The sequence below is a fragment of the Erpetoichthys calabaricus genome, chromosome 12 (assembly GCF_900747795.2).
Source record: "Erpetoichthys calabaricus chromosome 12, fErpCal1.3, whole genome shotgun sequence".
Classification (NCBI taxonomy): domain Eukaryota; kingdom Metazoa; phylum Chordata; class Cladistia; order Polypteriformes; family Polypteridae; genus Erpetoichthys; species Erpetoichthys calabaricus.
The window spans coordinates 138,835,981-138,854,878 of NC_041405.2; the positions used below are offsets into that span (position 1 = coordinate 138,835,981).

General features: G+C 41.0%; 1 protein-coding gene across 2 annotated transcripts in view; it reads right to left on the minus strand.

Annotated features, from left to right (window-relative positions):
• Positions 1-7,259: 7,259 nt before the first annotated feature.
• tmem59l (transmembrane protein 59-like) overlaps positions 7,260-18,898 on the minus strand; it is a 98,180-nt gene continuing 86,541 nt past the window's right edge. The window contains exons 7-8 of one of the 2 annotated variants that reach the window (XM_028816384.2): positions 10,593-10,707; positions 7,260-8,468 (exon numbers count right to left, since the gene is read on the minus strand). In XM_028816384.2, the coding sequence (XP_028672217.1) occupies positions 8,310-8,468; positions 10,593-10,707 (274 nt within the window). In that variant the 3' untranslated portion in view covers positions 7,260-8,309. Of the gene's footprint in view, positions 8,469-10,592; positions 10,711-18,898 lie in introns of both variants that reach the window. The other variant, XM_028816383.2, reaches the window with a different exon arrangement.

The window sequence follows — 18,898 nt, forward strand, 5'->3', positions numbered from 1 at the left end:
TTTCAGACTTCCCCTTGTGATTTCAAATTTAACATTTCTACGCCTTACAGTTTTTATGTGAACTTTCATTTGCCACAAATCTAGTCAAGCCAGTATGGTGACAATGTCCCTCTGTGACAATTCAACTGATTCCACATTATCTGCCCTTGCACTTAGTTTGGTCATCATGATCATCATCACTCTGACTACCATGATGTTTGACAGCTGGTATGAAGCTCATTTGTTAACACAATGGGGACGATTTTAAACAAACACGCAGTTGTGCATAAATACCAAACAAGTCCACTTTGACCTCATGCACTCAGAGGGGTCTGTTACAGGGGGCTCTCATTCAGATTCAGGTTTGCAAACCAGTGCTCCGGCTGTCATATTCTTTTGAGAGAATAGAGTGTTTTTCCTGGCTAAGCTTTAAAGAAAGCCATGCTTAAGCTGTATGAGCGTTTGCCATCTTGACAGAGGCCTGGAGATCCATGGCCAGAGCTTTGGGGTTCTTTATGATTTCCCAAAAGAGCACACTGCGTGAATCTGTTTGGATGCTCACCCCGGAAAAGATCCACAACCATCTTGAATGTTCTACATCAGTATTCAACTACCTGCAGAATAATGGATGTCACACTATTTGGAAGTGGTCGTCGCACCCTTCCCAGAGGGATAAGCAGCAACTGCCGCTCTTGACGTCACTACAGATGACTTTTACAGTTGTCTTGGTGCTACAGAATAATGTCCCAGGTCAACTGGCCAAAGGATGTGCTTTTACATCAAGGTGACAGCACTGCGACTTATTATTGACTAGTCAAGTCAACGTGATGAGCAGGACTTTACTCATGGACACCAAGGCAAGAAGAACTCACACAAGGCATGTGCATGTTTGCTTATTTTTTGTTGAATTATTGAATAAATAATGATGAAGGAAAACCTGTTGTTAGACTGACAACATTTTAGCACCCAATGTGGGCGAGATGATCGTCAGTTATGTTCTGATCTCTGGCGCCTACATATCCCATTGCAGAGCAGCCACCTTGTTATTCACTTATCACCAAAATACAAGTCAAGCCAAGCCAAGTTGGGGAGCATGCACTGGTACAGTGTGTTGCCGCACCCACTACATGACGAAACAACTCGGGGACGGTTGGCAACCCCCAGGCAGACACGCGGTCCAGTCCCACCCTCCGGAAATGACCCTCTATCTGCCACAGCCAGGTGTTATGTGGGTGATCCCTTGGCCTGGTCCAGCCACTCGGGTCCCCAACAATGAAGATCTTATGAGCTGGATCACCCTCAGGGAAACGCGCCGCATGGCCGTAGTGCCGTAACTGACACTACCTCACAATGCAGGTAATGTGCCTCATTCGGGACTCCATGAGCAACTGCTCATTCAACACAAAGTCAAACCAACGGTATCCTAGGATCTTCTGGAGAGACACAGTACCAAAGGAGTCCAGTCATTGTCTCAGGTAGCATCCATGTCCAACCATATAGCAAGACAGGAAGCACCAGGACTCTAAAGACTTGGACCTTCGTCCTTTTACATAGATATCGGGAGCGCCACACACCCCTTTCCAGCAACCTCATGACCCCCCATGTTCTCCCAATCCATCTACTGATTTCATAGGAAGAGTCACCAGAGACATGAATGTCACTGCCAAGGTAAGTAAACCTCTTGACGAGGTCGACACTCTCTCCGTAGACAGACACACTGCTGATGGCTGTGCCTAAGAGGTCATTAAAGGCCTGGATCTTAGTTTTTATCAGGATTTCTCACAAGCCCAGACACTCCGACTCCTCACTCAGTCTCTTGAGCGCCCTGACCAGAGCCTGCATCGACTCCACGAAGATCACAGCATCGTCAGCAAAGTCAAGATCCATGAATCTTTCTTCACCAACAGATGCCCAATAGCCACTGGACCCCACATACAGTGCCGACCATAACGTTTGGGACAAAGACACATTTTTTCCTTGATATCCCCCTCTGCTCCAGAATTTGAAATTTAAAATCAAACAATTCAGACAACGCGATTAAAGCGCACACTGCAGACTTTCATTTAAGGGAATCTGCATACATTCCAGTCACACCGTGTAGAAATATCACTTTTTATACATGGCCTCCCTATTCAGGGCACCATAATGTTTGGGACACAGCAATGGCAGGTCTATTAAAGCTGTCATATTTAGGACTTTGTCGCATATTCCTTGCTTGCAATGACTGCTTGATCGGTCCAGACTAGATGTTGAGGGTCTTCTAAGCCTCCAATGCAGCCATCTTCAGCTCCTGCTTGTTTTGGGGGCCTGTCCCCTTAAGTTTACTCTTCAGGATATGGAGGGCCTACTCAATTGGATTTAAACTCAGTGATTGGTTTGGCCAGTCAAGAATTTTCCACTTTTTAACTTTGAAAAACTCCTGTGTTGCCTCAGCAGTATGTTTGGATGATTATCTTGTTGTAGGATGAAGCGACATCGACTGAGTGTGGAGGCACTGACTGGACTTTGAGTAGATGAGATGTTTCTCAAATTTCCTTGTGCTGTTGCAGTCAGCAGTTCCATCATCAATGGAGAGAAGTGTGCCAGGACCTGTGCCAGCCAGACATGCCCAAGCCATAAGACCCTCAGCACCACGTGTAACAGATGAGGTGGTCTGCTTTGGATCTCAAGCAGTTACTTTCCATCTCCACACTTTGCTCTTGCCATCACTCTGATCAGGTTCATCTTTGTCTCATCTCTCCACAAGACCTTTTCCCAGAATTCTGCAGGCTCTTTTAAGTCCTTTCTCTCAAACTGTAATCTGGCCCTCCTGTTTTTGAGGTTTGCATCTTACAGTGTGGCCTCCTCTGTGTTTCTGTTCATGAAGTCTTCTGCTGATAGTCGTCTCTGACACACACACATCTGGCCCCGATGACTGTTTCTGATCTGTCAGACAGGCGTTCGATTCTTTTTCTTTACCATAGCGAGGATTCTTCTGTTGCAACCAGTGGTGATCTTCCTTGGCCTACTAGCCCCTTTGTGATTACTGAGCTCACCAGTGCATTCTTTCTTTTTAATGATATTCCAGACAGTTGATTTCGGTCATCCTGAGGTTTTACTGATGTCTGTAACAGTTTTATTTTTGCTTTTCAGCCTCAAAATGGCTTCTTTGATGTTCACTTGCACAGCTCTTGTCCTCATGTTGAACACTGACAACTACAGACTCCAAAGGGTAGAATCGAGCCGAGGTATCTTATGAAGCAAAGAAATACACCTGACGCCAATTGTCCCAATCATTATGGTGCCCTGAAACAGGGGGACTGTGTATAAAAAGTGAGGTCATTTCTACAAAGTGTCACTGAAATGAAAGTCTGCAACGTGCACTTTAATCACAATGTCTGAATTGTTTGATTTGTAATTTTAAATTGTGAAGCAGAGGGGGAAAATTAAGGAAAAATGTATCTTTGTTCCAAACTTAATGAAGGGCACTGTACAAGCCGAAGCTAACACAAGAAAAAACAGAAATGGTGAGATGACAGAGTAGCAGAACTGATGAGGCCACTGGCTCTGAAAATATAAAACTTTGTGAATCTACAATCATTTGTGGAAAGCATACCCCCAGACACAGACAGACAGACACCAGAATGTCCAAAACACACTTCTTTATTTTCCTACAGCACCACAATGCCTTCCTTCACCAACTCTTTCTTCTTTTCTTTCTCTTTCCTTCTCTTCTCACCTTCAACCTTCTCTCTCTTTCTCTCTTCTTCTTTCTCTTTCTCTTCTTCTCCTTCTTCTTCTCTTTCACCTTCAACCTCCTCTCGTCCTCCTCACAAGCTTTGTCTTCTTCCTCCCAACTCTGGCTCTCTTAGTGGAGGGAGGCGGCCCCTTTAATTATGACCCGGATAAGCCCCAGGTGCTTCCCATGACATCCCTTCCTGGTGTGGCGGAAGTGTCAGGAGAGCACCTGGAAGTACACCGGGTGCCCTTGGGATTACTTCCGGCAGCACTTCCTGGTGTGGCGGAAGTGCTGCCATCCAGGACTCCCTAACTGTCCGGGCGCCCCCTGGCGGTGGCCATGTCTTCTCACAGTGGTGAGTATCCTGGCTCCATTCCTGTGGCCCCCAATTAGGCCCGGGCGGCTGCCCATCTGTGGCCGAGGAGAAGTATTGTCCAACTCGGGGACTATCCAGGCGTCCCGGCCGGGCAGTGTCCCCGCTCATCCGTGACACATTAAAAACTGTCAAAATGTACCCAAATAAGTATGCCACGGGTCACCAAAGGAATAGAAGCACTGTATTTGGAAAAACAACATTCTTATGGAGAAAATGAGGAAACTGAATGGTTTTGGGGGGGTGTTTGCAGCAAAGGGTTAACAGGTCACTTAAACAAAATTAAAAGATGATCAGGGAGAAAATCATCAAGAGGTGGTTTAATGATAACAATTCAAAGCAGATGCGGAAAGGTCTGAAAACAATCACAGGATTGGATTCTAAAAAAAGTGTCACCTTTCCAATAGACGAGGACCACAAGCTTTTAGCAGAGGAGCCTAACCCTAACCTTTTGGTTTTTTAAACAAGATTTGAACCCAATGATTTTGGTACCTTCAATACACATGCAAGGATTCTTCTTTGTAGAAATGTCAGAAATATTACTGGGATGGGGGTCAGCATAAATGAAGAGGACAAATCTTCACAGCAGGTAAAAACCAAGAAGGCATTGGGGCAAGATGGCGTACCAGCTCAGCTCCTGAAGTCCTGCTTCAAGCAGCTCCAGTTTTTCATCTGCTTTGGTAACTGGTCCCCGACCATTACCTCAGTGCCTAAGGTTTCCGGGCCATGCAGCCTGAATTCCTACAGGCCTGTGGCGCTCACTTCCAATCCAATAACGTGCTTGGAAGACTTGGTGAGAGAAACATTTTAATGGCACAGGCTAAATCCTTTTGAGATAACAACCACCTTGCTTACTGCACACAATCAAGTGTGAAAGATGCTCTGCTGGTTATCCTACATCAAATCTACCCTTTTCTTGATAAACATGGCTCCTATGTCACAGCACTATTTCTAGAGTTTTCTCCGTGTGATGATTTCTTGCACTGCCACCTGGTGGAATCCTCCAGATTTATTTGAAAGCACACTTCTTGTGTAGCAGTAGCGCCCTCTAGCCCATACATCGTGTAGCGTTAGGCATATCCCCGGCCTAAGAGTCAGAGAACAGCATGTTCACCTATCATTGTTCTGGAGAGGAGGTAGAAACAGTGACTGAATATTAACATTTAAGAGCTACGCTAGATAATAATCTTAATTGGAACATTAATTCAAAGAAATGCTTACCCTAAATGCACTCAGCGTTTACTTCTCTGTGGCAGCATGATTCAGTCTGTCATCACTTTCAGCTTCATTACCTGGATTAGTGATCTGACAAATCAAAATGTACAAAAAGCTCCAGCAGATTACTAAACATGCAGTTCAAGTTATTTGAGATGATGTAGATGATCTGCTAAGCGTGTGTCTGAGGGCAATGCTGAAAAAACTGGAAATGATCTCAACTGATGACCAACACTCATCACGCGCGGAACTTAACTTCAGTAAATCAGGAAGGAGAGTTTCGTTAAAGACGCACACAGACTTTTTAATAAGGAATATCAGAGATAATAAAAATCTTATCAGTGCAGAGCTTTTCATATGTAACATGTAACTGTTTTAGTTAGTAACGTATTATCAAATTGTTTTCAAATTATATAAATATTTTAGAATTTTTGTGTAAGGTCCAACCTGTCTTGACTCTGTTTTTTTATTTTACTTCTGACTATCATTGGATGTAACTGAGAGGGCAAATGTCATACTTTCAAGTGTAAATGTGACTAAATAAGTAAATGTGACTAAATAAAAACCTGGCACTTTAATCTTCAGAAGAGGGGTTGCTATGTTTTCACATGACTGTAGGTTTTAACTACCTGCAAGTCTTTCTGAGAAATGAAGTCATCCATTTCTGCATTTTAACAGGCATTTTCAGGCATATCCTTGTGATGTTGAAAACACCAATTGATCAGATGATGGCATATAACATGACACATACTCTATTGTGTTCCAGTAAGTAGCCACTGTCATGATAGTTCTCCACACCACCCCATACTATAAAACTGAAGTCTATCAAATTTAGTTGTTATCTCAACAACTGACCGATTGACACAATACAAAATATAAGAAACAAGTTTGCAGATGATACCAAATCCAAATGGCAGATAATCTCAAATCCGTTGAATCCTTATAGAGGGACTTGGACAGCAGACAGGCTTGGACAAATTTGTGGAAGATGAAATTTAATGTCAGTAGATGTAGGAAGAAAAAATATTAGGTTGAAATACAAAATGGGAGGTCTGAAAATCAAAAGTACACCTTATAAGAAGGATTTAGGAGTTGCACTCAACATCATCAACTGACAGACAGTGTTCAGATGCCATTAAGAAGGCAAACAGCATGTCAGGTTATATAGCGCCCTGATGTGTGGAGTACAAGTCCAAGGAGGTTCTGCTCAAGTTTTAAAATGGACTAGTGAGGCCTCATCTGGAGTCTTGTGTTCAGTTTTAATAATAATAATAATTAATAATAATTCTTTGCATTTATATAGTGCTTTTCTCACTACTCAAAGTGCTCAGCAATTGCAGGTTAAGGGCCTTGCTGAAGGGCCCAACAGAGCAGAGTCTCCTTTGGCATTTACAGGATTCGAACCGGCAACCTTCCGATTGTCAGTGCAGATCCCTAGCCTCAGAGCCACCACTCCGCCTTTTGGTCTTCAGTTTTGGTCTCCAGGCTACAAAAAGGACATAGCAGCACTAGAAAAAGTCCAGAGAAGAGCAACAGGGCTGATTCCAGGGCTACAGGGGGTGAATTATGAAGAAAGATTAAAAGAGGTGAGCCTTTACAGTTTCAACAAGAGACGAAGAGGAGACATAATTAAAGTGTTTAAAATTATAAAGGGAATTAGTCCTGTGAATGAAAATGAGTTCATCAAGAACACAGTTGGAAACTTGTTATGGGCAAATTTCACACAAACATTAGGAAGGTTTTCTTCGCACAGAGAACCATAGACACACGGAATTTGTGCTCAGGTAGTGTGGTAGACAGTAGGACTTTAAAACTCGATTTAAAGTTCTTTTAGAAGAATTAAGCAGATTGGATTGGTGAGCTTTGTTGGACTGAATGGCCTGTTCTCGTCTCGCTCATTTGAATGTTCTAAAACGTTTCAGACCTTCAGAAACTTCTTAAAGTGCAAAATGAGTGTCAAGGTTGGAGTCCAAAAACAGGTGAGCTAAGCAGGATCCATTTATTCATTTCTGGCTCACATCAGTTTCACAGTTAGTATGCAACAAATAACAAAAACACCTAGCCAAACGCAGTCTCGACTGGGATGTCAGTGCAGTGTACTTCAAATACATCAAGTTAAAAAAAAAAATTAAAAAATTAGAATGTGCAAATGCCCTCCCCACCCCCAAATTCTATAACCCAGCCTCAGCAGTACAACTGAAACAAAACACATACATTTGAGTGAAATAATCAGGTCAATCATTTTAAATCTTTCACATTTTTTTTATATTATTTAAACTGTAATCAACTAAAAACAATACAAATTTCCATAATCTAATCTATAAGCGCTGTGAATCAATCACAAATCTATCCGGAACAAGTTTCCTTAGCAGGTGGTCTAGCCAAGTTGAGCAGCTTTTCATCATTCACTATCATCCACTTAAAAAATAAGATTCCATGCAATTCTTATTAAAACGGAGAACAAGAAAAAGCAAATCTTTGAAACAAATCAGGAAGTGAAAGCGAAATGACACTGGGAAGTGCACGGCCAAACACTTCACATCAAAATGGTCACATGGGCCTATAAAAAAAAAAGGAAAAAGGTGCCAGCATCTCAATTGGTGGGTCCAGGGTGTAGAAAACAGGCACACCTCACTTGTGCCCACTTGTTTTATTATTCCCCCGATGCACCATGCAGCTGGGGCAGTGCTGCCACGTGGCATGCTTTTCTGATGTGGTTCTGCCATTGTGCCAGCCAACACCCCTGCCCCACATAAACCCAGCCTGGCATCTCACATCTTTACCTAAATGTATCAAGAATGAACGACCACAAACTTGGCTGAATGTCTAAAAGAAAAACAAAGATGGAATGTATGAGAGCCTTACTGAGATGGGAGTATGAGTGTCTGTGCACATGACTGTTCAGGAGCAAATATACAAATTTATTTTGTCAGGCCTGCAGCTTCTACACTCTACTACTTTACTGCAGGGGGATGCAGACAAATGATCCAAAACAAAATAAGAATGAAACAGAAAAGTGATGCCTCAGATAACCGTTTTGTCCAAGTCCACTTTTACAGGCAGTGGGCCTGCCTCTTCACCATCGTCTGATTGGCTCACAGCTACAGCAATCACAGGAGTTAAGATGTATGGGGCCACTTTCTTTACATCATCCAGGAATTCCTTGTCACCATTGATACTGAGCTGGAAAAGAAACAAAGAAAAAAAAAAAGGACGTCAACACGGCGTGAGGGAGTTGCAAGATGAGGAGCTTCATGAACACATTTCGGTGCGTCTTATGGATTTTGGCCTGCTAATCACAAAAATCACCTTTACATTTTCCTATCAGGCACAATTGCATTGCAATTACCAACTTTTGTGGTTTCCTCTCATATTGTAAGTCTACATATCCAGTATAACAAATATAACTGGAACATAAGTGGTGATCTAAATATTGTGGCCCTGCTGCTCGGACATACCAAGTACTGTAAATGGGACAGCCATGCTAGACAGTCTCATCACATTAAAAAGAAGTGGTCACTCTGTCAGCAGAAAAGTGGGACACATAAACCACTTGGCGACATACTACAGTATATTTTTGTCTACTCTTCATATAAAACTTGGGCTGATAAAAAAAAAAAAAATTGGTGAAAGCAGCGAACAAGGAAGGTAAAGCATTTCAATATTTAAGGCTAATGTTTCATTAAATAATTGATTCAAAAATGATGAAGGCATTTTTGTTGGTCCACAGATTGGACACGTTATCAATGTCAAGTCGTTTGGAGATCTGCTAGTGAGGCTGGAGGAAATCACATGGAAGGCATTTATGGAAGTATTTGAGAATGTCCACTACGTCCAGCTAGTCAACAAAAACCTTCAAGCATACAAAACCATGCAGTGCAACATGTCGCTAAAGGTGCATTTTCTGCATTCATACTTCTTCACTGCACTTCTTGTAATAGTCGATAATAAACATGGTGAAAGGTTTCATCAGGACATTGCCAACAATGGAAAAGCAGCGTCAGATGCCAAGAACAAAGGAAAATCAGCAGCAAAACATTATTAGCTCTGCTGAACTGATGCAGTGTGTCAGCATCATTAAGTGCATAAACACACTAGATTCAATAAAAGTTTGTTTCACTTTAACCCATATTCCTATGTGATATAGTCAGTCTGAAATATATTTATGCTTAGCTTGAAGCTGTCTATTATAATCACCAAACGTTTTTCAGGAAACAAAACGTTTGAAAAAATGTGCTGTCCACTGTTATTTACAAGAGGAAAAGAATATCTAGTGATGAGCATCAAATCTGATTACTGAACTACTGATCCTGAAAATGAACAGTTCAAACTCAAAGTGAACAATCGAATAATTCACTGTTGGGATCAAAAGGGCAGAATAGCAGAAAACCATATGGACCACTGCATTTAATTTTGTCTAAGTGTGTACCAGTCACAAACTCTTCGGAGACTGGGCTTTTTCTTCAGTGCCAACATTGCTAAAAAAAATGACTGTTCCTTATTTTTGGTTGCTGCCGCCGTTAGTCTTATCAGTAATGTCTGAATTGATTACACTACAGAATTGTAAAGTGTAAAAACCACAGAGGTTAGGTGCACTCATTTTGCAGGTCTATGACTGCTTCATCTTCATAGGTGGCAGGAGTGGAACTTGCTGCTGAAAATTGAATGTTGCCAGCAGCAGCGTACGGAATGATGAAAACGGACATGAACCTAAATACTCCAGAATTTGATAGTAGGCATGATAATCTACAATATTTGGGAAACTCACAATAGATATTAGAAGTTTATTTTAATCAACATACCAGAAAAATCAGGCCAAGACGTATAAAACATGGACCACTCATAGAAGTGGGGCAAGATGAAGAGAAACAAGAGGACTAATCAGGACAACATTTCTCATAAATCACCAATTAAAAGGCCTACTGGTATCTTTCGTTGCCTAAACTTGTGAGTGAATTTGATGGGATTGGTGCGGAGTCCAAAATGAAACAAAATTAAGAGCACACCCCACCTTCATATCCATAGAGCGCCCAAAAAAAGTATTCACCCCCTTGGAAGTTTTCAAATACTATTGCTGTACAAAACTGAATCACAACAGATTTAATTGGCTTTATTGGCAGTGATCAACAGAAAATTACTCTTTAATGTCAAAGAGAAAAAACAATTCTAAAAAGTGGTGTAAATTAATTATAAATATAAAACACAAAATTATTAGGCGACCAAGATCAAAAAGCTCAGCTAGGTCACTGGACATCATCAAGAAGGAGGTTACCTTCATCACAACAGGCACCAAAAACTTTGTCTCACCTGAGTCTTGATGTGCTGGTCGGGCGCAGTCACCAGACTGGCGCAGCTCAGCCACAGCATGACAATAATAGAAAGGAAAAGGCAGGCTGCCAAGATCCAGCGGGGCAGTCCAGACCTTCTGGGGTGGGAAAAGAAACAAAAAAAAAATGGATTGGATTAGAGCAACTTGTACAATATGAAAGACAAAAGAGTAACAGCCAAGTGGAAGCTTCCATAAGAAGCAAGCAAGCAGCATACAATTCAGATTAAGATGCACGAGCCCCACTTGGCCAATAAGCATGTGACTCTTTCTACACAAGTGAAACATCGTGCAGCTAAGGACTAAACGATACGTCATTTGAAACATAACGATGGCCCATCCATTTCCTTTATCTTTTAAGAAGTAGCTTTTTCCACATAATAAATGTATTGTGGACTGTAGTGTGGACTGAGTTGGGGGAATGACTACAGTCTACCCAGTAAAAAAATGTACTATCTCTCATATTTCGTGCAACCAGACATGGCCTAAATCATACACGTCAGAGTAACCACTTGATTAAGGGGTTTTAAGTGGGATTATTCTGAAGGGTCACAGGCTCCCTTTTATCTTGTGATTAAATATTAGCCAAAAAACACAACTTAAGCCATCTCAGCAGAGGACCAAAAACTCAATCATTACAGAAAAAGAGCATGTAACTTGACTTTAAATGCTGATCTAACATCATGAAAGAAGAGTTAGTGGTACAACAGAAATAGAAAGTTTGTGTGTACCTGGGGTGTTGACTCTTCAGCTGTGTCCATGCAGACTGGCTTGGTGAAAATGTCTAAAAGCTGGATTCCTTGATCAGATCACCTCCAATTGGAGGGCACTCAGATGTTAAACCTGGGTTTTCTTTCTCTATTACCAAAAATATTCAAACAATTTCTTGGTTGTATTAAAGAGTTGAGCTTTAAACCTCAAGTCTTATTTGCCGATTCGTTTCTGGGTGCTTACATTTCACAAGGATCGTGTTCTGCACCTCATAGTGCATCTCACACTCAGAGTACAAGCCAATACTTTTACATGTGTGTGCATAAATATGCTAAATCTATGCTCATATGCGTAAATATGTACTGCAAATATTACAAAAAAATGCATAAGCGTGCATAACCATTAAATGAATACATATTACTAATTATACCTGCTGAGCAGGTATGAATGCCTCTCTGCCATTCGTCAGGCCATGGACACAAGATATTGAAAATACCGAATACTGTCACGCGCAGACCCTAATGTGTCTCAAGGTCGTTACTGAGTATTTGAAGCTGGACCTTTACTCCAGACAGCTCACTCCATCTCATCCCGCTGAGGATGATTGTGCTGAAATGTGATGAATAAGGAAGCTACTGCTTATGCTGAGTTGCCCGTCACATTCTGGAAACCAGTCCGTGGCTTGCTAGTCTTTGTCACAAATTGCATTTTTGTGAGCCTGCATGTTCTACGCTTGAGATCGGACTACGACGACGACTTGAAAAAGACTCAACAGGTACCTCTAATCTTTGTCTTTCATCGGAGTAGGACATATTTGAGAATTGCTAGTGCTCCTCACGAGACTGTATAAATTATAAAGGAGCTTAAACACCTAATAAAATCGTCATGGCACCTGATTCCGGTATCCAGAGGAAACATCTGCGTGGTGTGAATGAAAGTCGCTTTGAATATGACGTTTTAACAAAGGACCATCTCTATGACGACGGAAAGCCATTCAATACAATGACAACTAAACTTCAGTCAAACTTTAGTGTAGCTGCTGGAATATAAGGTGTTATCAGGCACGGGTAAGACACGTGTCAAAAGAATTCTCAAAGTCCAAGAGTTCATTTTAAAGGTATTTAGTGAAAGTTAAAAGCAAATAATCCAAACAAGAATAAAAGAAAAAATAGTTACACACGTAGAATAAAAGACAAAAAAAGGGAAAAATGTATCTTCTATAAACTTAGCTTTTCTTGAAAGACTTTAGTTATTTCTATACTTAAATGTTCTTAATTTCTTCTTCTCTACTTTAAGGTTCTTAATTTCTTCTTCCCTACTTAAAAATTCTTAGCTTCTTCTTCTGTACGCTTTATGTACGGCACAACACATAAATTAAGAGCTGTTTTCTTACATATTTACTTCACACACTCAAAAGGCTTGTAAGCCGGTTGGCACATAGGCAAGTGCCCAGGCACGGTCACGTGTGGTCACTGCGTAGCCCAGGGCCATGAAGGTAAGCATCTTTTAATGAAGATTGTGCTGAAAACTGAATGATGTAGGAATATGGAAATCGGATGAAATATATTCACTGCTTCACCACTAAGGCACTATATCCCATGGGGAAGAATAAGCTTCACTCTTAATTTGGTGAGGAAATGCCAAGCCATTTTATTAAAAATAATAAAGTAAACCACACAGGGTTCACACACTGAACATGTGAATCCTACTTTGTGAACGTTACAGGATGATTTTTATTACTCTGCCCAAGTTGGCCCTTGACATGACCTGCATGTAGATCCCTCAGGTGAAATGGCAATATTACACTTTGATCCTTTAATAACAAAATATGTCCTGAAACTGTAAAAGAATGAGCTTGCTGACAAGCTCACAGGGCGTGTCTTTTAGAAGGACAGCTAAATAACTTGATCAATAAAAGTTATTAACATCAAAGCCCAACCGAACTTGAAAGAATGCAAATTACACAATGTAACAAAATCCCTACCTAGTGCACTGACTATCTGCTCATGGCTCAATAAATTATGACATATTCTTTCATACCCAAATCAACTGATCGTACAGCAGTGCTGGCGTTCAGGTAAGCTAAAACGTTTCAGGATTTCTGGCCATTAAACCAAAGAGTGAATGGGAACAGTTAAAACACAGCAAGAAACTGTCCATGAAGATGGAAAAAAAGTCTTATTAAGTAATACTGTAAATATGTCCTTTATTCTATTTAAGACAAGTGACTGTCAATCACAGATATCGTGTCATTAGAAAGACTGTCAACTGGTTACAGTTTGGGAATGCGCGCCTACCCTGCAGAGTCACTGCTGTGTTCCATGAATAATAATGTAAAAAAAGTACACCCCATGGAAATTTTTGACTTTTTTAATATATTTGATCAGGAAAACAGCAGATCTTCAAGCAAACAGTGTGTAAAGAAAAAAGCAATATACGTGAATAAAAACACAAGGAAAATTTAATTTCTTAATAATTTTCAAACATTTATTCAACAAAAATATCAACAGATGTAATGGACTACAGGGTATTGCCTCCTTTGGCAGAAGTTACTTCTTCTAGGCATTCTGCATAACTGCCATCCAGTCTATGACTAAGAGAAATTTTTGACCTCTCCTCCAAGCAAAATTCCTTCAGCTGAAAGATATTTTTGAGTTTTCTTGCATGTAGTGCCCATTGCAGATCCTCACATAACATTTCAATGGGATTCAAATCAAGAGTCTTGATTAGGCCATTCCATAACCCTCTACTACTTTCTTCTTTTTGCAGCATTTCTTGGTGTGCTTCAGATCATTCCAATGTTCATTTCCAGTTCAACTTCCAACTTTCAGACAGACGGCCTCGCATTCGCCTCAAGCACACTTTGATATGATGCAGTATTCCTAGGTGACTCTACCCAGGTCGAAGCCAGCAAAGCAACCCCAAACCAGAACATTTCCACCACCCTACTTCACTGTAGGAATGAGGTTTTTCTCCTGAAACGCTGTCTTCAGTTTGAGCCAAATATATCAACTGTTACTGTGGTCAAGCAACTATCTGATTCATCTGTCCAGCACACATTGTTCTTAAAGGCCTGGTCTTTGCCTAGGTGTTCAATGGCAAATGTAGTCTTGCTCTAATGTTCTTTTCAGATAGCAGTGGCTTTATCCTTGTACACCTCATATGCAGGTCAAATTTCTGCAGTCTCTTATGTTGTAATGTTGTACGGTCCTGTTAGACATTCACTTTGACACCAATGTTTGCAGCAGTTCCCTGCAGATCCCACAATGAAATGTTGGTGTTCTTGAAGACTGCTTTCTGAATCAAATGGTCAGCTCTTAGGCTGAATTTCCTAGGCCGGCCAGTCTTGGACAAATTAGCAGTTGTTTGAAATCAACATCACTTGTGGATGGATGGATGGATGGATGGATGGATGGATGGATGGATGGATAGATGGATAGATAGATAGATAGATGTGAAAGGCACTATATAATAGATAGATAGATAGATAGATAGATAGATAGATAGATAGATAGATAGATAGATAGATAGATAGATAGATAGATAGATAGATAGATGTGAAAGGCACTATATAATAGACAGATAGATAGATAGATAGATAGATAGATAGATAGATAGATAGATAGATAGATAGATAGATAGATAGATAGATAGATAGATAGATAGATAGATAGATAGATAGATAGATAGATAGATAGATACTTTATTAATCCCAAGGGGAAATTCATACTGATACAAATAACAATATTAAATTTAAAAATGCAGGTATAACAGATGATTTAACTTTAACTTGGAGATCTCTGTAAACCAGCAAGCCCGCGATTCTCGAAAGAATCGCAAATCCAAGAATGGCAATCACCTCATGGAGGGTGGGTGCATCCTGGGAAATGTCATTTAATTACATAAACATATTTGTACTAAAGCGGTTTCTTTTTGGAGCTGGGACTCATGTGGTTGTGGTGTTTCAGAAGCGCGTTGTAGGCGCCTTGTTTCCATCAGGACGTAAATGCATGACAATATCGCGGTGAAACGGAGGCTCGCCGTCATCACTTTGAAACACAATTGCCACTTCATTAACGATGGGAACATTGTATCATCTCGGATCCTGTTCTTTGTCCTTTATTAGCACTAAGGCAATTGTAGTTGGTGCCACACCGTCCGCCTCTGCTTTTGTATTGGCTTCTCTTTACGTTTCTCATTATTAGCTCTGTGGTTGATATACTGCGTCATCTAGATGTAACACGTACATTTGGGCACATTTGCGGTGGTGATTTGGCTCAGGGTGCACTGTTCCCATCCGATGCAATATTTGTCAACACACGTGAAAGCAGTATGGGCCATTCCCAGGGGGGAAGCCGGTGCGTGATGAAATATCATGGAGGGTGGGTACGTCCTGGGACAGTTCATTTCAACGCGCTTCTGCTATTGTTTTTCTTCATGCAGTCTCGTTTTTGTTTTTTTATGGCTGTGTCGTCGTATATGCGGTGATGTGGCCGGTCGCATCCGGGCGGCTGTACAACCTGGCGTGCACGCTTTACCTCAGGTTTAGTTCACAGGTCGTAGGCATGGTAAAGTTTCCATTTAATTCAATAACCCCATTTGAACTAAAGCGGTTTCTTTGTGTGGGCGCCTTCGTCCATTGTTTTTATCCATGTTGTTTGGGCGCCACCTACTGACTCTGGGAAGCTGCTGCATTTTGGGAAGCCGCTGCGTTTGACTCTGGGGCGGGCGCCACGGCGCAGCACGTTGTGTTATTTGGTTTTGGGCGTCCCCTATTGACTCTGGGAAATCGCTGCGTTTGACTCTGGGGCGGGCGCCAAGGCCGCAGTGCGCATGCGTGCGTTTGACTCTGGACTCTGGGGCGGGCGCCAAGGCCACAGTGTGCATGCGCCTCGGTGCGTCCGCCGTGCATAAATTAACTGTAGTTTAGTAAGATAGATCCCTTGCCAGACTGAAAGGGATCCACAACCTTCTTTCTGAGGCCCTTAGAGACCTTTTTTGATTTTGGCATGATGACACCTACACGTTAAGAGCAAGGAGAACACCAGACTTTAGGCATCTGTGGTTTAAATAAGACGGGATCCACGTTCATACTCCCTAAGGAGGTTCTAATGATTGGCACCTAATCAGGAACACCTAATTCTAATTTTATGGATACGAAGTGGTAATAAATTTAAGGGTGGACTTTTTTCCAGATGACAAATCTGCATTTTTGCTAATTTAGAATATGAGAATGAATATGACATGTTAGTCTTATGTGTCATTTGTCCAGGTATATCACAACAGTCACATAGAATGACACAAAGTGCCCCATAATGCCTTTGGACTGTGTGAGTTTTTCCCGGGCATTCTGGTTTACTCCTACATCCCAAAGACGTTCACGTTTGGCTAACCAGCTTGGTGCGAGCGAGTGAATGTGAGTGTGGGTGAGTGGGTATGAAGTGACACCCCATGCAGTACTGGCTCACCGTCCATCCAATATTACCAGAATAGACTCTGCTCCCAACCAAACCTCATATTGATTAAACAGATTTGAACATTAATGGATGGATGTAAAACAGGTGTGTTTTGAAAGTCAGCAGTAGCCACCCACAAACTAATGTAACCCTACGTAACCTGCTGTAGCCATTCACTGCTGAGGGCTGTACAGTACATTACACTGCGATCACCTCTCCCGAGACCAGAATGGATGATTTGTATCGTCAGGGCTATGACCTGAATGATTTGTGATTGATTTTCTATTTAGTGCTTAGGATTAATTCTTTTTGTAAGCTCAAGTGCAATGAACTTCTTACTTGGATGTCAAAACAAAGACAATGAATACAGGACCTTACATTTATTAAAACAGAGAGACCATATAAATAAGAAAAACTCATGCGCTTGGAAGTGTGAGTAGCTATCAACCTGAGTATAACTTGAATGGAAAAGGGCCACTTGCAAAAAACAGAAAAGGGAGAAAAGTGGGCTGCAGTGCAGGATGGTTGGTGTCTTTAATAATACTTTTGCTTTTCTTTCTTAAATACCTTATCATGAAAATGCCTCCATCTTATATAGACATTTCTCTCTGCACCTCTCTGTACATATATTTAAATACCATGAAAACTTGCCTGCATGTTGCCATGTAATAACAGAATTGTCAATCTATTTTTCAAACTCATTTAAAAAAATAGGTAGAACTCATCCCAAACTGATGCAGGGCAAAAATTAAATTGGTACAGGATGCCAGTTTACCACAGGACACATGTATGTCCAAACATGTCTAATTTAGAAATTGTCCTGCTAGGTCTTGGATGTGGCAGTAATCCAGCATACGCAGATAAAGTCTTTGTGAAGATACAGAGACAATGCATATTCCTCACTGATTGGACTAGGCTCCAGAATTGCACTAAATGTTTAATCTTTGTGCCACCTATCAGTTCTTTTTATTGCATTTCCAATCTCAATTTCAAAATCTGCATATATCTGTATATGTACGACAATCAATACATAAGACAGTACAACTCTCTCAAACCTTTTAAATCCAGCTGAGGGTAGTGAAGTGCAGCAGCTCACCCAAACAGGACAAGAAATGAGTCCATCACAGGGCCTATGCACACACATGCAGCCAACTTGCCAATTACCATATTAAGCATGTCATTGGAGATATGGGAGGTAAACCTGATGGGCCAGAGCAAACCCCACATATAAATCGGGAGTACACATATACATACTGTATAAACCCCACACAAACATCTACTGGGACATAGAAAACTGGATGTGCGCCACCATTCTGTGCTCCCCACTATTAAAAAATGTAACTTTCAATTCATACATAAAATTGTGAGTTTATCAGGCCCATCTATGGAGTATTTTTGAACAGATGGAAGGAAATTGAAGAATCATATTAAACTGGAAAAGGGATTTGCTATCTTTCTTCTATTATGTTGCAAATGTACAAGGAAATCAAAATAACTGTCTCTGCAAAGTAAAATCTATTAATGTCATTTTGCTCAAAATCAATAGGTTTCTAGTATTTAGCAAGCAAATAATGGTGCCACGTTTTACCCAGACTAAGTTTTGTCCAAAAACTCACATGCTCACATATAGTCAGACTCATATAACATTACTCAAAGTGGTCACAATTTGTTCAGGGTTATGTCCAAAATATGGAAATCTACTGGGAAATAAAAACACAGATGTCGTAGTTTAGTTCCATCAAAAAACTTTCCCTCTATGTATCTTGATGGCATATGTAGGTAAAGCAACAAATGGAAACAGCCAGATCTGTGGCAACACCCATCAAAAAGACTAGAATGCCAGTGTCTACTGGAAACATGTCGGGCCACACACGTTGACAATGAAGACACTTTATTGTACCAGGAAACAGTTTAACCTTAAATATCATTGGACAAAACAACAATCCACTTAGCAATCTGGGCTGAACAGAGTGGATGGCATTAAAAGCAGTATGGAGAAGAAGATGTGATACGCACAGCCACCCAACACAAATACTATGTGATAACAATCAGGTATTTTTGTTATCATTACATTTGTGAAGATAGTTTTGAAAGTATTCCTCTGGCTTAATGCACTTTAA